We start from the raw sequence: 24,605 nt of genomic DNA on the forward strand, positions 1-24,605 counted from the left end.
TGCTTGCACAGGCAATATAGTCATTGTTCTTCACATTCATGAATTCTTTATTAATTCATCACACAAATAGGGGGATAACTACCAACGTAGCCCAGGAGGGGTGGTGGAGGAAGGACAAGGCCACCTAGCACTTTAAAAGTTTAAAATTTTAAAACTTATTGAATGCCAGCCTTCTGTTACTTGGGCAATCCTCTGGGGTGGAGTGGCTGGGTGGCCAGAGGCCCCCCCCCACCGCGTTCTTGGGCGTCTGGGTGAGGCAGCTATGGAACTTGGGGAGAAGGGCGATTGGTTACGCAGGGGCTGTAGCGGTGGTCTGTGCTCCTGCTGCCTTTCCTGCAGCTCAACCATACGCTGGAGCATATTAGTTTGATCCTCCAGCAGCCTCAACATTGAGTCCTGCCTCCTCTCATCACGCTGCTGCCACCTTTCAGCTTCAGCCCTCTCTTCAGCCTGCCACCTCTCCTCCCAGTCATTTTGTGCTTTCCTTTACTTTGACGTTGTCTGCCTCCACACATTCGTCTGCTGTCCTCCCACACTGACAGAGCACATAAGCTCCGAGAACATTTCATTGCAAGTGCGTTTTTTTTTCACCTTCTGATCTTCGCTAGCCTCTGGGAAGGAGAAGATCCTGTGATCCTTGAAACACATGCAGCTGGTGGGGGGGGGGAAAAAAGGGACAGTGGTATTTAAAAAGACACACTTTATAGAACAATGGGTACACTCTTTCACGGTAAACCTTGCTGTTAACATTACATACATAGCACGTGTGCTTTCGTTCCAAAGTCGCATTTTGCCTCCCCCAGCGCGTGGCTAGGACCTCCACCCTCCCTCCTCCCCGTGGCTAACAGCAGGGAACATTTCTCTTCAGCCACAGGCAAACAGCCCAGCAGGAAGGGGCACCTCTGAATGTCCTCTTAAGAAAAGCACCCTATTTCAACCAGGTAACCATGAATGTTATCACTCTCCTGAGGATAACACAGAGAGATAAAGAAAGGATGTTGTTTGAACACCAGCAAACATACACTGCAATGCTTTGTTCTATAATGATTCCCTAGTATGTGCTACTGGCCTGGAGTGGTAAAGTGTTCTACCATGGTGGATGGAATAAGGCTGCCCTCCCCAGAAACCTTTTTCAAAGGCTTTGGGAGTACATCCAGGAGAGCCACGCATGCCAGGGCAAATTAATCATTAAACATGCTTGCTTTTAGTATTAGCTTGCTTTTAGTATGTATAGTATTTTAAAAGGTACACTCACCAGAGGTCCCTTCTCCGCCTGGCAGGTCCAGGAGGCAGCCTTAGGTAGGTTCGGGGGGTACTGGCTCCAGGTCCAGGGTGAGAAACGGTTCCTGGCTGTTGGTAAAACCAGCTTCTCCACTTGTTTGCTGTGAGCTATCTACAACCTCCTCCTCATCGTCTTCCTCGTCCCCAAACCCTGCTTCCGTGTTGCATCCATCTCCATTGAAGGAGTTAAACAACACGGCTGCGGTAGTGGTGGCTGAACCTCTAAAATGGCATGCAGCTCATCATAGAAGCAGCATGTTTGGGGCTCTGACCTGGAGCGGCCGTTCGCTTCTCTGTTTTTCTGATAGGCTTGCCTCAGCTCCTTAAGTTTCATGTGGCACTGTTTCGGGTCCCTGTTATAGCCTCTGTCCTTCATGCTCTGGGAGATTTTGACAAATGTTTTGGCATTTCGAAAACTGGAACGTAGTTCTGATAGCACGGATTCCTCTCCCCATACAGCGATCAGATCCCGTACTTCCCTTTCGGTCCATGCTGGAGCTCTTTTGCGATTCTGCGCCTCCATCATGGTCACCTCTGCTGATGAGCTCTGCATGGTCACCTGCAGCTTGCCATGCTGGCCAAACAGGAAATTGAAATTCAAAAGTTCGCAGGCCTTTACGTGTGTACCTGGTCAGTGCATCTGAGATGAGAGTGCTGTCCAGAGCGGTCACAATGGAGCACTCTGCGATAGCTCATGGAGGCCAATACCGTCTAATTGTGTCCACAGTACCCCAAATTCGACCCAGCAAGGCCAATTTCAGCGCTAATCCCCTTGTCAGGGGTGGAGTAAGGAAATCAATTTTAAGAGCCCTTTAAGTCGAAAAAAAGGGCTTCGTCATGTGGACGGGTGCAGGGTTAAATCGATTTAACGCTGCTAAATTCGACTTCAACTCCTAGTATAGACCAGGGCTTAGGCACTCATGAATGGGAAGGGGAGGTGTCAGTCCAGTGACTGGAGTTGCCATTGAGGGGACTTCACCAAGGCATGCCTACTCCTTTTCAGTCCACCTATGCTGTATCCCTTCTGTCCCATAAGTGCTAATGAGTAAGGAGATTGTGCAGAACAGGGCACCATGCGGAGAGCGTATGTAGACTCTTGATAGCATCATGCCTGCAGCAGAACCACACCTATTCTGCTGCCAGTGGTCCTCATTGGCCAAGGGACAGGGGGCTGAATTTGTTCCTTAGAGAGCAGCAAAGGCTCTGGTATTAGAAAGATTAGCTGTCTCTTAAAGCTTTTGGCCTTTCTTCAAACCAACACAAAAGAAATCATTTGCAGGGGCAAGACCTTGCCATTCTTTCACGCCAGGCACAAAGCTCCTCCACCACACCCTTAAAATAACTGGAAAAAAAAACAGGTCATAACTAGCTCATCCTGCTTGAAGCAGAGAATGGAGCTTCATGTTCATGCAACTCAGGCGAGCCCATGTTCTTCCGGCCCACAGGGGATGAAGCCTCATTGGAAAATGGGACAGGGAGGAGGGGAAAGAACATGAAAGAAAAAGGGACTCAGCATTCTTGCCTGCTGAGATCTGGCTAGATGTAAATGGGAAGATTGTGCTGGAGCGCCCATGGGTACCTGGGTAACCATCACCTCACAAACAGGCCCACTGCCATAGTGACTAGATAAGATGCACATGTATGTCCCAATTCTGCCTTCTTTGCACATGCACAACGCTCAGTGACTTTGATAGGAGTTTGTGGGTGTGCAAAGAAGGCAGGATTGGGCCCTGGAGGGACTGACTTCAGTTTTTGAATGAATGTCTTTTTATTTCTGATGAACAGCAAAGAAGTAGCTCACAATATTATTATTTATATTCCAGTAGTATGGAGCAACCCCAGCTGAGATCAGGGCCCCATTGTCCAAACACATAAGAGACAGTACCTGCTTGGAATAGCTTACAATTTAAATACACAGAGAAAACATTACTGTTTCCATTTTATAGATGGAAACTGAGAAATTAAGTGACTTGCCCTGGGTAAAGCAGGAAATCAGTGGCAGACCCAAGAGTTGAGTCCAAATGCCTTAATCATATCCTTTCTCAGCTACCTTCTTGCTCTCTGCAGTTTCTCTACTGTTGTCATTAAAATTATTATTTATGATAATTAGGTCATGTTTTAGTAACACCACATCTATTGTCCTGACTCACTATATCTGAATGACACTAGCCTACATGAGGGTGGCTGCTTTTCTGATCACCTGTAGAGATACCTTTCTACTCCTAAAAATCTATGAACAAATTCAGGGGGATTCCTCCCTTTTGAAAGCCTCCATACGTTCCTAACCCTTCAAATGCCCCGACAGCCTGCAAAGTCTGTGAGTCAGCTCTACCCCATCCTCAAAAGCAGTTTGAAGAAACGAATTTATGCTTCTGTTTTACCCCTGCAGTGTTCTCTGTGTTCTTATGGGCTCAAAGTGAAAGCTCCAGCCCTTAACTACTAGGTCTAAAAATAACTGTGTTTTAATAGCTGAAAGTGATCCTCAGGACCTTGCAGGCTGCCCTGTTCACTCTCCTCAGAATGACCCCCACAGTTGGCTCACACTAGGAGTGCAGTACAAAACTGTAATACGAACCAGGGTCTCAGGAGGGAATGTTTGTTCCCAGGGGTCATGTAACAGGTTCAGCTGTGGGTCTGTAATGAACTCTGCAAGGCTGCGACAGCTCCTACCTATATATCCTGGAGCTCCTCATTGGCCTTTGTGCCGATGGAAGGATGTCTGTTGCATAATAGGATTTAGGAGAGTGGGATATGTTTTTATAATTAATTTGGCGTGCTGTCTTCTCCTTTTGAATACCTAGCTCTGACATAGCCCTCTTCATCTATATGTCTCAGAGCACTTCAGAAAGCAGTTCAATCTCATTATTCACATGACAGGTAGGGAAACAAAGGCACAGAGAGGCAAAGTGATGTGCCTCAGGTTATCCAGCAGGACAGAAACAGACCTGGGAATAGACCCCAAGCCTCCTGAGTTGCAACCTAGCACCCTGTCCAGTAGATCTCATGGCCTCCCAGTGTCAGGGTATTATTACAGTGTTTTGTTTATCAGCAGCATAGACTCAGGAAGTTAGGGCCTGATCCTACTCTCATGGAAGTCAATGTCAAAACTCCTGTTGGCTTAAATGGTGGAAGATCCTTTCCTTACAGAGGGAAATCTAGTTTTAAATGTCCCAAATGGTAGGATTTCCATCATTTTCATTGGAAGACTATTACATGGCCTAAAATATGACTCTGCCAGTAAGTTTTTTCTGGTATTCATCCTAAATGTGTCTCTTTTTTTTTTTTAATTCTCTCCCATTATTCCTAATGATACTCCTGTGCACCATTCAAATTAATTCATCTCCATCCTTGGTTTTTACATTAAAACTGCTAGAATATCTCCCCTGAGTTGTGCTTACATAGCTCTTCGGACTGACTCTGTTTGGTGACTTCATTGTCCACAGAAATGACATTTAGTCTTGGATCTGCTCAGAATATCATGGCTACTATAATAGTCATGGTGGGACTGTCTCAAATGGTTCCTGGCTCATCTTACCAAGAGGGGCACAGTCATGATCTGGTGTTTTGGCCTTGGATTAGAAGTAGGAAGATAGAGCTAGAGAAGGCTGTACCTCCTAGGCACGTCCTCTCACCTTGATCCATTGCCATTTGCCAGTGGTCTTTTAGACAGCTTTCAATCAGCATGGCAGTGCTCCTCCCTAAGTCAATGGGAGTTAATAAAAGCAAAAAGTGGAATTAACTACAACTCCACAACCCAAAAAACACCACCTCAGGGAGAAACCATCACACCAGGACCCACCACATGGATTCTACATGACACCCCAATATAATTACCCCTAACTAGAGCTGAATTATTTATATTTTCCGAAGGACTGAACTTCTCCCCCACCACAGAACCTGACACCATAGTAATGTGGAGAACCAAAAGAATTCTTTCTCCAACTCTGCCTCAAAGAATTCTTTCACAACACAGACACCACCACCCACAACTACTAATGTCCCTACTAACAGTCATAAGAAAAATGAATCATCTGACTGGACATCAACTAGTGGACAAAACCTCACACTTGAACATTACATTGATTGCTTCAGGAAAAAAATAAACTGTGAAATCCTTAACAAACATCACATCCACCACAATCTCTCCATTGCCGAGTGGACAACTATACAGTCCCTGAAAGCCAGCCACCAAATAATGATCAAACCAGCAGACAAAGGGGCACTGTCATAGTCCTCAACCATGATGACTATGTCAATGAGGCCAACAGCTATCTGACACCACGTACTATAAAGAACGTAAAGAAGACCCCACACCACAATTTACTAAAGAATTTAAGGATATCATCATTTCCTTCCCCAAACAACTCCAAGAGAAAGTCTACACCGTTATCCCCCATAAATCCATCCCAGGGACCTTCTACATGGATACACGAAAAGGGAATCTAGGTAGACCCATCACATCTGGCCATGGAAGTCTTGCGCAAGGAATATCGGGACTCACAGAAACCATCTTCAAACCACTCCCTGCATGAAAGGCCAGCTTCCTGTAGGACACTACCAACTTCCTCCGGAAATTCTATATTAACGATTTCTTGCCATGATGGATATCAACTCCCTATACACCAACATCCCTCACCATGACAGCATCACTGCCTGCTTCAGATATCTACAAGACAATGGACAACACTCAGATATCCCCCCCCAAAACACCAAACTCAACCATTTCAGCTTCACCCATAACAACTTTTACGTTCAACAACAAACACTTTCCCCAAACCTTGGGAACAGCAATAGGTACTAGGATGGCTCCCCAATATGCCAGCCTCTTCATAGCCCATCTTGAGGAAAAATGAAACATGAAACCAGTGATATACCTGAGATATACTGATGATATTTTCATCCTCTGGGCAGACAACCAAAAATCCTTCTTAGACTTCCACAACAACTTTAACCACCACCACCCATTCATCAAACTCTCTCTAGAACACTCCCACACCAGCATCAACTTCCTGCACATCATGATCAGCTTCAACAATGGAACCTACAGAATATACCAGAAACGCCACATTTACCTCCACAGATCCAGCAACCACTCTAGCACACCAAGAAATCTGTTTTCTACAGCTTGGCACACATATACCACAGAATGTGTTCTGAGTAGAAAGTTTAGGATACATACCTTAACACACTTAAAACTGCCTTCAGCAAACAAGGCTACTTCACCAGAGAAGTAGATTGCATCATAGAACAGGCCACCCTAATTCATAAAATCATAGACTTTAAGATCAGAAGGGACCATTATGATAATCTAGTCTGACCTCCTGCACAACGCAGGCCACAGAATCTCACCCACCCACTCCTGTAATAAACCCCTAACCTATGTCTGAGCTATTGAAGTCCTCAAATCATGGTTTAAAGACTTCAAGGTGCAGGGAATCCTCCAGCAAGTGACCCGTGCCCCACGCTGCTGAGGAAGGCAAAAACCCCCCAGGGCCTCTGCCTGTCTGCCTTGGAGGAAAATTCCTTCCCGACCACAAATATGGCAATCCGCTAAACCCTGAGCATGTGGGCAAGACTCACCAGCCAGACACCCAGGAAAGAATTCTCTGTAGTAACTCAGATTCCATCCCATCTAACATCCCATCACAGGCCATTGGGCATATTTACTGCTAATAATCAAAGATCAATTAATTGCCAAAATTAGGCTATCCATTCATACCATCCCCTCCATAAATGTATCAAGTTTAGTCTTGAAGCCAGATATGTCTCTTTCCCCCACTGCTCCCCTTGGAAGGCTGTTCCAAAATTTCACTCCTCTGATGGTTAGAATGCTTAGTCTAATTTCAAGTCTAAACTTCCTGATGGCCAGTTTATATCCATTGGTTCTTGTATCCACATTGGTATTGAGCTTAAATAATTCCTCTCCCTCCCTGGTATTTATTCCTCTGATATATTTATAGAGAACAATCATATCTCCCCTCCGCCTTCTTTTGGTTAGGCTAAACAAGCAAAGCTCTTTGAGTCTCCTTTCAGAAGACAGGTTTTCCATTCCTCGGATCATCCTAGTAGCCCTTCTCTGTACCTGTTCCAGTTTGAATTCATCCTTCTTAAACATGGGAGACCAGAACTCCACACAGTATTCCAGATGAAGTCTCAACCTCTCCCTGAGAGAACCTGCTTCAATACAGAAAAAAAAACACCACACACCCCTAATTGTCATCTACCATCCCATACGGGAACCCATATGGAGTATCATCGAACAGTCACAGCCCTTACCTGATGGGGACCACATCCTGAAAGAAATCTTTTCTGCCCTTCAAGCAACTCCCCAGCCTTGCCAAACTTTGTCATCAGAAGCAAACTTCCCACAGACTAGGATACACAAACTCAAAGAGGCACCAGACCCTGCCATAACAATAGATGCAAAACCTGAAGCTGTATCTCCACTGCTTCATGATCAATCCCGCCCCCAACACACCTTTTTAAGATCCATGGCTCCTATGCATGCCTATCACAACATGTGCTGTATCTCATCCAGTGCGTCAGATGCCTCAACAACTATGTGGATGAAACTAGACAATTGCTATGCTCTCAAATGAACTCCCACAGAAAAATGATAAAAGACAAAAACATCCTATCACCTGTGAGCGAACACTTTTCACAAAAGGATCACTCCATATCTGACCTCTCAGTCCTTATCCTCAAAGAAATCTGCACAACACTTTCAAAAGGCCAGCCTGGGAGCTTAAATTCATAACTCTACTAGACACCAAAAATCATGGATTCAGTAGAGATGCTGGTTTTATGTCTCATTACACCACACGGTAACCCACTAACCCTCCTTTGTCCTAGGACCGATGAGGTGTTACTTGCCCGCTTCATTGTGAATGGTCGCTTGCAACAGGTGTTAACTCCTTATGCTTAAAAATCTGTCTTACCTTATATTTAGCTGTGAAACACTGAGTACCTTTTCCCAGATCAGAAGAAGAGTGCTGCTGCGTGGCTCGAGAGCTTGTCTCTCTCACCAACAGAAGTTGGTCCAATAAAAGATATTACCTCACCCACCTTGTCTCTCTAATATTTCTAATAAGATTTCTTGAGACACTGAATCAAATGCTTTCCTAACATTATGTCTACAGTGTTCATTAATACTTTAAATTCTGTCGAAAAGGTTGTAGTATTTATAAAGTTGGGATGAATCCTGTCCCTATTCAGGTCAATAGTGAAATGCCCAATTACTTCAGTGAGGCCAGGATTTCACCCGGGAGCTTGTTCATGGTTCTGTCACCTCGTAGAGACCATTGTGACTTTAATTGAAATTGCAAAGTCAGATGATGGTAGTGCTAGAGTTAGTCCTTGATTTTTATAGGGCCAGATCCAGTGCTAGTGCAGTTTGGCATAACTCCAAACCTACTGGCTTCAGTTTACATCAGCTGCAGATCCAACCCATAGTGACTTTTAAAATTAGCCCTGGTTCAAATTATTTTCGTGCTGTAGGAAGTAGAAGTTAGACGTATGGGATGGCAATTGCCAGAGTCTTTCTCCTTGCCTTTATTAAAAACAAGTTCTACTGCACATTAGATTTTGTCCACCACTTTGGTACTTCAAGATGGCAGTGATTTTCAATGGTATAGTAAATTCCTTAGTTAATTAGTATTGTCTCTAACTAATTCCCCCAATGCTCTAGGTAGCATATCTCCTGTGGTGGCTTATTTGTATATGTTTCCAAGTACTCTTTTACCTGCTCTTTATCCTTAGTTATTTTTACAGGTTCTTCATCCCTACTGCTTGTCCATACTTTTCTAGGTTTTTCTTATTGAAGTAACCCCCTCTTTTCTTCTTGGTGGGGTTTTTCAAAGCACTCAGTATTGCCCTAATTCTGCTCTCCCACTGAAATCAATGGTAAAACTCCCATTTGTCTTCAATGGGAGCAGAGTGAGGTCAAAACTAAGAGCTTTTGAAAATCTCACCCTCCTTACCCTAATAACACCGTTCAGTTTTGCTCCTAAGATATTGAGCCTCTATAGACATAGATAGGTTTCCATGTAGGTAGACAGATATATCCATTTGTATACACGCACACAGAAAAGGTGTGGTGGAGGTGAAGGTCTTTTCACTCCTAGTCTGAGCAGCGTGAATGAACATTTCTTGTGAGTGCTGTCTCTGTGGGAATGGCTTCCCGTTGTGGTTTCTGGTTAACCCTTCTTGGGCCGTATAGGAGATGATCAGATAACACACTGTACTGTGTCAGTGAGAAGAACAGTGTAGTTAATTTAACTATACATTTGAAAAGGTTAGTAAAAAAGAGCAAGTGTAATACTTTTGAACTTCAACAAAGGTGCTTGCTTATATATTGATCCAAAGCCCATTGAAGTCAATGGACAGACTTCTACTGACTTTAGTGCGCTTTGGACCAGGCCCTGTTTGCCCAGGTTCATAAATGTGCTGCATGCACTCTGGTATTTGACATACCATAACATACCAAGTATCACATTGTGCACATGGTAATCTGCTTTAGTGATACAGAGTGTGTTCTTAATCTTGCAAGTGCCACACTTCCTTCCACCTCACCCAAGAGCACACAACATAAAGCATAGCAAGAGGTGGCAGGACATGAAAGAAGCAGCACTTTGCTGGAAGCACTGAGCCAATTCTACATCCTGTAGTTTTTGCTGGTCTTTCATCTTTTTTTATCTTGTTATTTTAAAAAATCCATTTCATACGGTTTTGAGTGTTTTCTACACCCCAGTCTACTGCCCACAATGTTGCTGGTTTGTTAAGTGCCTCAAATGGCGGCTTTCTGACTAGTGCAGTTTAATTAAAAGAGAACTGAAATGCATTTAAAAAAATGAATAGTGAGTTACAAGCCAATAGCAGCAAACAGAGAATGGGCCTCACCCTACATTATCCAATTTCCGTTGACTTCAATAGGAATTGTGAACGAATAAGGACTGAGTAAATACTGAGTTTGGATTTTAAGAACTGCTCCCTGGTCTTCCATATCAGTGCTGCCACAAACAACTGCTTTAGTAAGGATCCTTATTTAAAGGTGATCTAAGTGGCTTTTAACCTCTCTAAATTCAGATCCTCCCTAAAATGAACAACCCATACTAGCACAAGGATCACAAATGGATGATGCAAGGCATGCAGGAATCAAGCAACATGCAAGAGTTGTGCCTGGTTATGGATGCATGCACTTCCCATAGGTGTTGGCATGTATACTCTTTGGATGTTTGCTGCTGTGGGAAATGACTTGCGGATTTGGCCCTGCAAGAATAAGTGATTCACTGGGAAGGATGCAGGGTTTTTTCCATTGGGTGCAGTAGGGTGGTAGCTGCCATCTTGCCCCATAACAGTACTGTCTCAGAGGATCCCCCAAAGCATTGTTACTGTCTCCCATTCTGATAATTGCTGACAATTTCAGGAAACATGTTTCTTGAAAACAAGCTAGTGGCATTTGGACTCATCTAACTAATCTCTGGCTCTCGTTAGAGATACAAGTATTTTCAAGACAATTCAGTTGCAGGCAGTAACATCCACTATAGCAAAATTCTGCTGGCCATGGACAAGTGGGGTAGGCAGCAGTGCTTACAAGACGCTAGTGCTGTTATAGCAGTACTTGGAATGCTCATGAAATGTTTGGAGCACTTCTGAATGTGGATCAGAGGCATTTACAAATCTCTCAAGTCATGGAACTGGTACTGTAAATGCCAACATTCTCGAGGATAGGCCAGCGTATAGTGAGACCTACCCTACTGGGGAGTCTTTTAATTGCTGCTATCTTACCTGCTATTTCTAAATTCACGTAAAGCTTGCAGTAAAAATATGCTGCAGTAGTAACTGCATTATAAGACAGGTTTCAGAGTAGCAGCCGTGTTAGTCTGTATCCACAAAAAGAAAAGGAGGACTTGTGGCACCTTAGAGACTAAGGTGCCACAAGTCCTCCTTTTCTTTTTGCATTATAAGATGAGATCAAGACTGCTATACCAGGAAATTCTATAGGAAAATTCTCTATATATGCATGGATTTTGATAAAGGAGAAGGAGGTGTTCTTCGCTTCTTCTGCCCATTTAACTTCCATTGTTCTTTGGTTATCAAACCTTTTTTAGCATAGCTCGGGGGACGGGGAGCTCATTTAGGGATGGGCCTGAACTGCAGACTCACCCATGGAAGTTAAAGATTGTTTGCATCTGGGGTTTTAATGCAACCCATTACTGAAGAAGAGACCCAGCCACAAAATTGAAATCTGGAACTGGACTTGGATTCCAAACATCTAAGTTTAGAGATGTTTGAGCCAATCGCTAATCTCATTTGAATCCAAGAGGTACCTGTCTTATTTGTCTAATTTATAGGAAATGTACAGTGGACAACTTGGTCTTATTTTAATGATAACAGAAGTACAGTTCCCTAATGAGTGAATTTAACTATTTGCCCTTCCTGGTATATCAGCTAGTATAAGAAATGAATAAAAACCAGCAGTATTATAGTTATTTTCCACTGCACGTGGCTTTAAAATCTCCCGTGTATAATATTGTTGCTTTTGTCTCAGGCAGGTAATGTTGTGACAGGAGAGATGGTGGAGGAACTTATTCTTTCTGGAGCAGATATCATTAAAGTGGGTATCGGACCTGGTAAGTCAAATCTGGGCTGAAAAGTGAAGATGTGGGTGGAGGAGTTGTTGCACAGATGAACTCAATGTATATGTCACAGCCATTCACCTGTGCACAAGGTTGCACTTTTTAAAGGTGTGTGGGCCCTTTCATGTTAACAGAGTCGTAGAGTCCTTTCTCAGAGACACTATATGTGAGAGATAACAGGCAGGATATATGCATGAAGAGCCACAAGAATGATTGACTGAAGAGCTCAAGGATTTAAATGTGGAGGACGCTTGGAATTTCTTCAACTATATAAAAACTGTCTGAAATTTGCATCGCAAGCAAATGAAAAACTTGTAGGGAAAAGCACCAGATCAAGCTGGATGAATAAATCATCTATTAGGAGTAAGCAGAGAGCACGTAGGAATGGAAAATAAGGGTATATGAACAAAAAAACCCTACATTGTGCATATTAGAAAATGTAGGAGTAAAGTGAGAATTGCTACAAGTCAAGCTGAATTAACTCTTGCCAAGGAAATTTAAAAAACCTTATTATTATTTATCTAAATAAAAGGAATAAGGAAGGATGAGGTTGGGATGCTAGTGTGGATGGGAAAGAGATTAAAGATAATCTAGGTATGAGCCAAAAACTAAATGAATGCTTTGCCTTGGTTTTCAGTAAGGATGATAATATGGAACATGTTCATGAAGACCGTAAGGCTGATGAAGTGAGTGTCTAGACATGGAAATTATAACATATGTGGTGGAGGAAAACCTTGATATGCAAAAACTAGGGAGACCAGATCATTTCCATGCCAGAATGCTGAAAGAATGGGCTCATGGGATTGGTATTCTGGTCACAAGGATTTTTAATAAATCTGTCTATTTGGGGGAAGTACCATATGACTAGAGCATCGCTAACATTCTACCTATATTTAAGAAATGGAATAAAGTGATCATGTGCTTATAGACCTGTAAATCCGATTTCAGTAGTATGCAAAGTGCCTTAGAACAAATAGTGAAATGAAGAATAATTAAATTAACGGAGGTAAATGGTAAAGGGCATGTTTACCAAAGATAGATCATACCAGACTAACCTGATTTCTTTCTTTGTGAAAATAACTGATTATTTTAGATAAGGGACATGCAATGAATTTAATATACTTGAAGGGGAGAAGGCAACAGGTTGTACTGCAAAGTGAAATAGCAGAGTGGAGGGAGGTTACTAGTGGAGTACCTCGAGGATTGGACTTGGGACCAATCTAATTTACTATTTTTTTATTAATGATCTTAGCACAAAAAGTAGGAGTTGCAAATTGACTGATGATACACAGATGGGAGGAGGCATCGTCAATACAGAGGTGGATCGGAATATTAGACAGGAAACTCTGAAGGATCTTGAAAACTGGAGTGACAGAAATGGGATGAAATTCAATAGTACAAAATACACTTAGGTCTAATAATAATTCCTGCTACAAACTGGGGGCTTATCACTTAGATGCAAAAGGGGAGGCAAGAGACCTGGGTGTGTGGGTTGATCACAGGATGACTATGAGCCACCAGTGTGATGCGGCTGTGAAAAAGGGAGATGCAATCCTAGGATGCATCAGGCGAAGCATTTCCAGTAAAGTGAGAAAAATATTAATGATATTGTACAAGGCACTGCTAATTTGGAATACTTGTGTATAATTTTGGTCACCCATGTTAAAGATAAATTCAGACTGGAACAGGTACAGAGATGAGCTACTAGGATGATTAGGGGAGTTCAGGGCCTATTTTATGAGAGGTGACTGGAACAATTTGGCTTGTTTAGCAGAAAGAAGGCTGAGATGGGATATGCGTGCTCTCTGTAAATACGTTGCGGGATAAATACCATGGTGAATGAAGAGCTATTTAAGCCAAAGGACAATGTTGGCACAAGAACAAATGGATATAAACTGGCCATGAAAAATTCAGGTTGGAAATTAGGAGGAGGTTTTAGAGCGATGAGATTCTGAACACCTCTCAACAGGAGATGTGGGGACATTAGTTTTAAGAGCGAGTTGGACAAATTTATGAGTGCAACTGTATGATGGGGTTGCTTGTGATGGTAGGGGGTACAGCTTAGCAGCCCTGTGGCTCACCTCCAATTTATGGCTTATGGTCCTGAAAGCTCATGCTTCAGGGTTTCAGCCAGCTACCTGCAGGGGTCAGGAAAGGATATCTTCCTCCCTAGTGGGTTTTTTTTTTTTTTAATCTCCTTCCTCTGAAGCATCAGAGAAGGCCATGGCTGGAGATGGGACATTGAATGGGGAGGGCCTAAGGCTTTGAGGTGGCACTCAGTATTCTCTCTCTCTCTCTCTCTCTCTCTCTCTCTCAGGTGTTTGACTGGCTGGTCCTTGCTCAGGGTCACCATATTTAGGGCAGGAAGGAATTTCTCCCCCAGAGCAGATTGGCAGTGACTGGTTTTTTTTTTTCACCTCTGTCTGCGGTGTGTGGGTGCGGGTCACTGCCAGGATTCTCTGGGTACATCTCACTTAGTTATTTTCCATTGCAGGGACCTTGGGCACTGGAGCACCTCAGTCCCTCCTATTCTCTGTCTTTGGCTCATAATAGTCTAATCTCCTGTGGGCTGTAATACTTTGGTCTAATTTCAGGTGTTGGGTTTAGGGTGCTGGGTGTTGGTGGCCTGTGCTATATAGGAAGCCAAACTGGATCCTTTCTGGCCTTAAGCACTCTGACTCTATTAGCAAACAGTAGTGACAGGAGCTCAATCTGTTTATCTTAACGAAGAGAAGTTTAAGGAGTGACTTGATCACACTCTTTAATTACCTACATGGAGAGCAAAAGTTTGATAATGGGTTCTTCAGTCTAGCAGACAGAGCAATGACAATACCCAATGGTTGGAAGTGGAAGATTGGATGTTTTTTAAAAGAGATATTCTAGTTCAAACGGAATTATTTTGGATGAGTTCTAAGCCCTGTGTTATATAGGAGGGTTGGACTAGATGATCACAGTGGTCCCTTCTGGCTTTGGAATCTATTTCACGGTGTTATTTTCTGAGATAAAGATATGTGGGTGATAGGAAGCATGGTGGTGTCAGCACAATCAATGGCAATGCTATGTTCAGGACTGCTGGTGAGACTTGCCGCATCCTGTTACAAAAAAGACAGGCTGAATCATCTCAGTTAAGTCTCCTGAGGATATATTGTTCAGGGTAGGCACTCTTATTTAATCTATTGCCTAATAAACATAGTGCAAATCACTAAATCATTTATAAAACGATATTAAGATCAGATTGCCTCCTTGCACACCTCTTTAAAGTGCTTTGAGATCCATGGATGAAAAAGCACTAAATACAAAGTATGATGCTTTAATATTTAGTAGTTGTAATGTGTATGTTAATGGTTTCTTAGCTGCCAATCACTGTAGCATTTTCTAGGGTAAATTAAATCTGTGTGGGAGGATCCCACAGGACTGCATAAGTCTTTTGTATTTTTCCTTGTTCCCTTCCCTGGTATTGCTATCTGGGATATAGAGCTAGAATTTCTTTCTTCTTCTTCTGTCTCCTACCCCTTTGGGCCTGTGTCTTAGAGGATATGTTTACACTGCAAAGAAAAGACCTGTGGCCATGAGTCTCAAAGCCCAGGTCAGTTGACTAGGGCTCCTGCTATGGGGCTAAAAATAGCAGTATATATGTTTGAGCTAGGCTGGAGCCTGATCTCTGAAACCCAGCAGGAGAGGATTTCAGAGCCTGGGCTACAACTCAAGTCCAAATATCTACACTGCTACTCTTAGCCCCAGAGTGTGAGCTTTGCGAACTCTGGCACTCGCTGCTGTGGGTCTTCTTTTTTTTTTTTTTTTTTTAAAGTGTTGGCAAACCCTCAGTCGCTGGATGTTGGTTGTCGAACAAGGACAAAGGTCCTTTTTTGTCTTCCCATTTACCTTTCCCCTTCTCATAGAAGCCTGCTTTGTTGTTTTTTAATAGCTGTGATTGCAGACCATTAGAAAACACTTAGATATAAACATCCCAGAGCATTCAACAGAAAGCAGAAAACAGAAAATAGTTGCTCTAGTAATACCTATCTTTCATACAGCGCTTGTCATTGGTAGCTCTCAGAGCACTTTAACACAGTAGGTAAGTATCATTAGCCTCAATTTACAAATAGAGAAACTAAGGCACAGAGAGGCAAAGTGACTTGCCCAAGGTCATCCAGCAGGTCAGCAGCAGAGCTGGGAACAGAATGCAGTTCTTCTAAGGCTCGATTCAGGGCTTGGCCGCTGGACCGCAATGCAAAGCAAAGAGAAATGTAAAAACAGATAAGACTGGGTTTAATTATGAAAGTGTCAATCGGATTGACCAGTGTAGCACTCACTGATTAAAAGATCCAGGGACAGGCGGATTTTAGCTCATGTAATGAACTTCCTGAACAGATAATTTGAGAGCTGCAAAGGCTTGCAGTTGTGTCCAGAAAAATAGAATGTAGGAGGACCATAAGATACCTTACATGCAAACAGCAGAGATGTTGAGGTGTAATGACTACCGTACAGGTGAATCATCACAGAAATAATTTAGTCTGTGGCATCTAAGTGGAGACAATTGACAGTGAATGCACTATACTCTCTGCTGGGAGACCTGTCAGAAAAGATCTTCAGTTGTAATCCAGCCTAGAAGCAGCCGTAACAAAGTTCACTCACAGAAGATCAAATCTTGAGGTTTTTACTCAGACGAACTCCCATCCTTTTTCAAAGAAAACTGCCTTGATAAATTATAAAGCTTGAGGCAGCTAAATAGTTACAGTGAAGGTTATATTTAAATTAATTTTCCAACCAGTTTTCAGAAAAATCAGTCACTGTTTAAATATCTTTACTTCTGTGAAAGATCAGTGGAAGTTGCTATTTTTCCAGTAGTTCCCTTCTGCTTGTAAATGTTGATTAGGGCTTTGGAATCTGGGTTTGTTTGACTGCTTTACAAAACTGACAGGTTTCAGAGTAGCAGCCGTGTTAGTCTGTATCCGCAAAAAGAAAAGGAGTACTTGTGGCACCTGAGAGACTAACAAATTTATTTGAGCATAAGCTTTCGTGAGCTACAGCTCACTTCATCGGATGCATTCAGTGGAAAAAAATTGAATGCATCCGATGCAGTGAGCTGTAGCTCACGAAAGTCTATGCTCAAATAAATTTGTTAGTCTCTAAGGTGCCACGAGTACTCCTTTTCTTTTTACAAAACTGGAGATTAGAATCTATTTTATAACAGCTTTGAAATTTTCTTGGTCGTCATGCAGAGCTGCATTGTCTGAATCCTAAATGACAACACTGAATTGTCAAGAAGGCCACTTTCTATTTGACTCTTACTTCATTTAAAAAAAAAAATACTGAAGACACTTCACTGTGGTTACACCAAAGATAACTTTGGCATTTATTGTTTTAGTGATTTACATTTTTTAATAATTAGATGTAATGTCTAGACTCTGTTTCCTACTATATTACACAGTGCAGTTTTCCTTTGTTCACCTTATTTTTTGAATGTTGGTTGTTCATTTTTCTATGTCCTCAGCTATTTTAATCAACCAGATGTTGCTGCTCTGGCTACTAAAGATAGTTAAAAAGATGGAGGGTTTTTTCTGTGGAAAATTTCAACAAAAATGAAAAAGGTTTTGTCTAAATTTCCTTCAGAAAATTTTTAAATTTTCAGGAGAAATTAGTACATCAAATTATTTCTCCAAAGACCCAAAATATATCTGTTCAAAAATGCAGCTGTGGTGCCTCACAGGAATTGTAGTTTTGGTGCTTCATGCTAGCATTCTTTTCTGTATAGTAGATTCCCTAGTTGGGCTACATCTCCCACAAGGCATGGTCTTTCCTCTTAGAGGGAAGTACATCATGGGAGACCCTGGCAATGGTGGTGCATTATAGGAAAGGAAGTCCAACTTGGGAGTCTGGCTGATAAAAGGGAATGGGGATATGAGGCATCTGAACTATAACTCCCATGAGCCACTGTGGCAGTGTTTCAAAATCAAAATATTTCAGTTTTTACATGTTGTTTTATAATGAAAAATTAAAATTTTCCATGGAAGGCAGACACTTTTTGTTTAAAAAAAAATATTCATTTAGGCTAAAACCCAATTTACTGTTGCGGAAACAAAAATCAGTAGAAACATTTTTCTGCTAGCCTGTTGGCTACATTCTTTTGATCTTATTTTCTTTTCATCTAGGTTCTGTGTGCACCACCCGGATTAAGACAGGTGTGGGCTACCCTCAGCTGAGTGCTGTGATCGAATGTGCAGACTCTGCCCATGGCTTGAAGGGGCATATCATTTCTGTAAGTGAGTATAGTCTGCCAAACACCACTCGCTGCAAATCAGGGCAGGAATGCTGAATAAACAGCCCAGAACACTGAAACTAAGGATCTTCATTAAACTTTCTTTTGTAGTTCTTAGTTAGTCATGCAGAGGTTTGCAGTGGTACAATTGATACCCAATTCCCGCTGACTTTCAGTGGGAATTGGGCACTTAATTCCTATTTATGCTTTTGAAAATTTCCTTCTCAGCCCCCCCGCACCTTCCCAATGGAAAATTACAAAACTCCAAAGTCTGGGATATAAATTAACAGAATTAAAAGAAAGTTAACATTTTGATTTGGAGCCAAACAACTGTTTCTGTGGAATTTGGATCCAGATCCATATTTCAAACTCCTTAAAGTCTTGGATCAGGTGTTTTGATTTGGGCCCAGATCCAAGGTTTGACTGGGGCCTCAACTCTAGGTTGTTTTTTGTTGTTCGTTTGTTTTTTAATAAACTCTGTCCACTTAAACACTGCTCACTTGCCTCTTGGATACGTCTAGATGTTGAGCTGGGAGTATGATTCCCATTTTGAGGAGACATGCCCATGCTAGCTCTCGTCAAATTTGTATGATAAAAACAGAGTGTAGCTGCAGCATTGTGAGCAGTGGGAGGGGCTAGCTGCCCACAGTATGTGCCTAGACTGGGGAAGTACTTTGGGTGGCTAGACCTTCCTCCACTCGCACCAGTGACTACACTCTATTTTTAGCATGCTAGCTTGATGAGAGCTAGTGCAAATATGTCTCCTTGAGCTGGGAATCACACCCGCAGCTCAAAGTATAGACATATGCTTGGAGAACAAAGGCTTTAGGCTTTTGACAGCAGGCAAAAAACAAGAACCTGTCGTCCCTTCTGCCAGTACTTGAGTCTGGCTCCCTTAAATTGCTGGAGAGATTACAGTTACTAAGAGACAATGGGAATGGGAGTCTTTTCATTAATTTACACATGAGAGTTCCCTTGTAGAGAGATTGTTAATGGATTCAATTGGCGGCAAGGCAAGGAAGAATCCAGTATTTGGATGCACTGTAATAGGGCTTTTTTTAATACTTGGACTTTACGGTAATTGAAGTACAGTTAAAGTCAGAACAGTGATTGACTCAAATTCCCCTCCCATTTATGACCATGCAACCCCATTTAGTTCAATGAGACGATAGGGCTCCATATTTAATCCATTTCATTGATCTCAAGCTCAGATACATTCTGTTAAGGAAAAAAGAAAGGAAATATTTTCCCCCCTAACTGCTGGCACTGTGCACTCTGCTTGGGATCTGAGCATTGCAGCTGGGTTCTTTCTGACTCTTGTGTCATGACCAATAATAAAGGGTCTGTGGGCTGAATTTAGCTGTGAATTTTGTTGATGGCATATTTCTTAGCTATCTGTTCTAATGTAACGTTATGCATTTATACCACACACATCACTGTGATATCTGACTGTTTTGCAAAATCCACTCACTTAAAATGGTTACCTTCTCTTTAGTTCTCTCCCCCCTATCCACAAAAAGATAGAAAGGCTTCATTTTTATTGTGAGAAAGCTCAGGCTTATGTCAGAGAGGTGTGTCCATAAAATAGGGTGGACTCAACCCACTGAAGCTTTGAAGATCAGGACTTGAGGGGAGATTCTGTTCCCTCTGTGCCTACACTTGAGAAGATGGCGTGATTCCCAGATCGAGTAGATATACTCACGGTAACAGTGTGCTAAAAATAATAGCAGCTGCCTGTGCAACACTATCCATCCCGAGTACAAATCCACCCTAACCCTCTAGCTATGTATTCAGTGTGGCTAGCCCATGTCACCCCTGCTGCTGCCTGTATTACCATAGCTACATTGCTGCCAGTTTGAGAGCTAGCACAAGTATGCCTACATGACCTGGGAATCACAGCCCTAGCTTGTAGTGTAGACATAACCTAAGAGATGCGGCACAGAACCTGCATCCCAGGCAGAGGGAGTTCTAACATGGCTTTCAGCCACCTTTGCACACTCCTGATCCTGGGCAGTTTTGGGGGCCAGAGCAGCTTCCAGCATAATTTAAACCTGGTGCCTGTGTTAGTTATGAGAGCCTCCCTGGGCTGCTGTATGGGCAGCACCACTGCCTGGAAAGTCTGCAGCCTGCCCCTGACAAACCCTTTAAGCCAGGGCTTGTGACTTATGGGGGAGTCCTTGGAGGACAGCCTTGTGGCTGTGTGCTACAGTACCTGAGCCAGGGGAATCCTCCTCCAGCTGGAACCGAGGCCTTTAGTGGAATCCAGTGTAAAGGGACTAGACCGAGGGTGAGGATGGGATTACCCCACACCGCTCCTGGGGGGGGTGTACACCCCCCCTGAATTTCCCCAACACCGCTCCCAGTTTTGTGAACTAGTTACGTGCAGTGTTTCCTGTTTAGTGACTAGACATTTGAATTTAAATTGAAACATTAATACACACTTTAAAAGCATATACAGTGTGTGATAAAATACGTGTTTCTGAAAAAGTATAATAGATTTGAAAAGTATGAACATAGATTAGCTTCCTTATACAGCTGTTGTTCTTTATGACAATGTCAGTGCATTCATTTTGGTGATGTTGGCCAACCTAATAATTTCAAATTATGATTTGTAAGCAAAGTCTAAATGAGCTCTCCCTGACAGCTAGTGATGAGCTGGGGACTTCAGGACCAGATTGTATTTACATTCACACCTAGGTATCTAGCAAACAGAACTGTGTTGCCCAGATGCATCTGATGAAGTGAGCTGTAGCTCACGAAAGCTTATGCTCTAATAAATTTGTTAGTCTCTAAGGTGCCACAAGTACTCCTTTTCTTTTTGCGAATACAGACTAACACGGCTGCTACTCTGAAACCTGTGTTGCCCAAGTGATAGATTTTGGCTGGGGTTGGGTTGCAAATCACTTGAATGCGGTGGGGTGGGGGGCGCGGGGCGCGGGTGGAGGATAATGAAATGTAGTTGTTCTTATTGTCTGAGTAAAGGGCAGTAGAACTGTATTTAGCCTGTGCTGATTGAGGGCATCGAGAGAGGGTGGGGACAGGTGTTTTGCTTGATGGTCTGCCTGAGTCACAAGTACTATTTGACCTGCCCCTCTCCACTGTTTAAAGACAGAGCTGATCAGGCTCCATAGAGTGTCTTTTGTTTTGTTAAGTGACCATTACAGCTGAAATCACTGAAAATCAGGTCTAAGGGCTTAGACCTGCTGTGGGACAGTGTTTCTGTGGAAGAGACGGCCCAGTCTGCACTAGCAATGAGGTTCCCCTACCGAGAGCTCAGCTGAAATCACTGAGAGCTGGGTGGTACCTCAAGAGACCAACTCGCAGAGGTCACAGTGGCAAATGGCAGCAGAAGGTGACGGTGCAGGGCCATTGGCAACAGAGCGATGGAGTGAACAGTGGCACAACGAACAACAGTGAGCAGCTGGAGGAACAAGCAAGGTGCCTTTTTGCCCCCCACCTGGGAGGTGAACTCATGTGAAAGCATCTCTTAACTCTGAGTCTCCACTGACCAAGGACAACACCGGTAAGTGTTAATGAGACTGTTAAGAATGCTGGAGACACAACACAGTTCATACGAACAAACATGGCTGTGGCATCATACTTTCTATTTAAGCAAGAGATACCACACACTACAAACTGGAGGCCAGTGTTAAGTTCATTGTCACTTGTTCATCCTGAAGTTGAACACTGGTTCTGAACAAGACCAGCAAATGCTCACTATCTTTCTGCCAGAAACTCAACTGACTGGCTAGAAGCATGTGGTGCAAGAGTGAAAGACTCAACCGTTGAAAAAGCGAAGAACTCTCTCACCACAAAAAAAAATGTGAATACCGGCTGATGAATGCAACGATGCAAATGCGCATCAAGTATTAAGTCATTGGTCCGTTATCTTGGTGTCAATGGTCGGCCAGTAGATGCATTTCTAGATGTTCAAGTTATAGAAGACATATCGGCTGTATCTGTGACAACCCACATTTTAGAAGAGTTACATGTTGTCAATTGGACCCCAAACAGATGGCTACTTGTGCATTTGATGGAGCTGCAAACTTCTCTAGAAGACATGGTGGAGTACAAGCTTTGCTCAGAGAAAAGTGTAAACCTAATCTCTCCTATACACACTGCAGAGGCCATCTACTTCAGCTAGCGCTCGTACGAGCTGCAGACTTTTCAAAAGACGTTTTAAAAAGCTATAAATTTAATGTCTTCATTATATTCTTTTTTCAGCAAGAGTCCAAAAAGACTGAATATCATGGAAAATATAGAAGATACACTGGGACTGAAGTTCAAATTAGTCCAACCTGGGAAAACCCTCTGGCTTTCTCATGAGCAATCCTTGGCTGTTGTCTTAAAATTACTCCAGCCATTATTACTGGCTTTGGAAAGTATCTATCAAAATGGGATGGATCTAAGTAGTGAGGCTGGTGGATTACTTTGTTCAGAGAAGACTATTGCCATTCTCTCCCTTATAAGTCTACTGTTGAAACCACTTGGATCATTAAACAATGCCATCCAGGCATCTGCTACAACAGTAGTAAATCTTTGTCGAGCAATAGATGCTACATTTGGATCAGAGAGCTATCATTGAAAAAGTACTGGAAGAAGCAAAGACTTCAGTCCAGAAGTTGAGTAATGAAGGCATTTATATTGAATCCTTAAGTGAAGAGGACAAGAAGTGTTTGTTAAGACACCTGAAAAAGTACATAGACTTGATTTTTAAAAATCTACATCAGTGACTTATAGATTCTGCTCAACCTCTATGTAGCTTTTACAGATCCCTGTCCTATAAAACACCGAAAGTTGAGTGAAGTGAGGCACTATCAGCAATGGGGCTGCCATGTGCTCAGGACAGAATAGAGAATTTGAACAATGAATGAAGATTTGACTTCAACTTCTTTTTTTATCATCACTAGTGGCTTGACCCCATCTTTGTGCTATGTTTCCTGGGATGAAAGAAGTAGGAATTCATCTCTTGTTACTCCCAGTCACAACAGCTACAGTTGAGTGTTCTTTTGCCTCATTGAGTAGAATTTTGTGTTCTGAAAGAAGTCTCCTCCTATCTGATCTTGTGAATGATCTAATGAGCATATCAGTTGAAGGAATGGAAGTACCGGACACACGAGAAGCCACCGAAGATTAATGCATTGCATCCAAGAAGTTCATTAACAGAGTTGTGCAAAATTATAACAAGAAACCAAGAAGGATGAAAATGTAGTGCTTCATAGAAGGCTTGAGTAGCCAACTTTAATTTTTGTGATGATTTTAAAACATGAGTTAAATCTAATTAAATGGTCATGAAACATTTTTCAGTTTTTACTATGGTGCCATAGAACCACCTTCACCTTCATGGTCTCACTCCTCCATGGCCCTGAACCCCCCCCCCCCGAATTTCAATTCCTGGGGAAAACACTGTAACTGATCTGCAGCATTCAATCAGGCATTGGGGTGATGACTGGAAAACCAGGGTAGTGTGTGCACATCAACTCAGAAAGCTTGAGCAGGGGATCTGCCACATTCTGAACCACCTGAGGATTTTCACAGCTTCTTGTTTACAGCCCCAGGTGCTGTGTGTTACAAGAATCAATCCTGGAGGTGACAAATACATGGATCACCGAGCCAAGTCAGCATCTGTCTGGGTGGAATGTAAGTGGAAGAAGCATTGTTAGCAGCTGTGGTTATTTTGATATCTGGTATCCACGAGGAATGTCAAAGTATTCCAAAGCTACATGCCTTCTTCATGATCTGCAGGCAGACACCCTTGATTTTGGGTAATGATCTGATACTCGTTAGTTCTTTGGAATGGTTTTCCTCCACTTCCCAGTGCTTTTTCAGCCATTTGCTCTTCATCCATGAACTAGTCTTGTTTAGGTAGCATACCGCTGGCTGTGGTGCTGTTTGCCTACAAAGTGAAGGATATCTTAAAAATGGAATGGACCGGTCACATCACAGTGGTGGGTGCATTATGTGAACAGAACAGGCTCCAGCTAACTCTCCCATAGCTGTACGAGCACTGCAATGGTAACTGGATTTAAAACTTGTTTAAATCAATACAGTGAGTAGATATTACTCACGGGGCAAATATTTTGAGTGAGAAGGTGCCAGTTCTTACATGGTGGGCCAAATTCATTCCCTATCTACCAGTTGAGTTGCACCAGAGATGAGGTTTGGTCCACCTATTTTTTTGGCTTTAACTAAACTTTAAGACCCAAAGCTCATCTCAGAAATGAATCTTTCACAATCCATTGAAAGAAAAGAGGAAACACTGTGAAAAAGACATGGACTTTTTTTGTCCCCCTGCTATTTTGTCTGAGAGCCAACTGTCTCCTTTTTCACTTTCCCTGCTGCATTAGCATATTGGTCTTATGAAAGTGCAGAAGTAAGCTGCAGAAAGGAGGTTATTCAGGAGGCAAGTTTGCTCTTCATGGCTTTGC

General features: G+C 42.6%; 1 protein-coding gene across 5 annotated transcripts in view; it reads left to right on the top strand.

Moving 5' to 3' along the window:
* Positions 1–24,605, top strand: part of GMPR (guanosine monophosphate reductase) — a 59,006-nt gene that overhangs the window by 12,902 nt on the left and 21,499 nt on the right. For all 5 annotated transcript variants that reach the window (XM_038390533.2, XM_043506991.1, XM_043506992.1 and 2 more), the window contains 2 exons: positions 11,831–11,912; positions 18,071–18,177. In XM_038390533.2, coding sequence (XP_038246461.1) covers positions 11,831–11,912; positions 18,071–18,177 — 189 coding nt within the window. The remainder of the gene's footprint in view (positions 1–11,830; positions 11,913–18,070; positions 18,178–24,605) is intronic.

This window comes from Dermochelys coriacea, chromosome 2 (genome assembly GCF_009764565.3).
Source record: "Dermochelys coriacea isolate rDerCor1 chromosome 2, rDerCor1.pri.v4, whole genome shotgun sequence".
Classification (NCBI taxonomy): Eukaryota; Metazoa; Chordata; order Testudines; family Dermochelyidae; genus Dermochelys; species Dermochelys coriacea.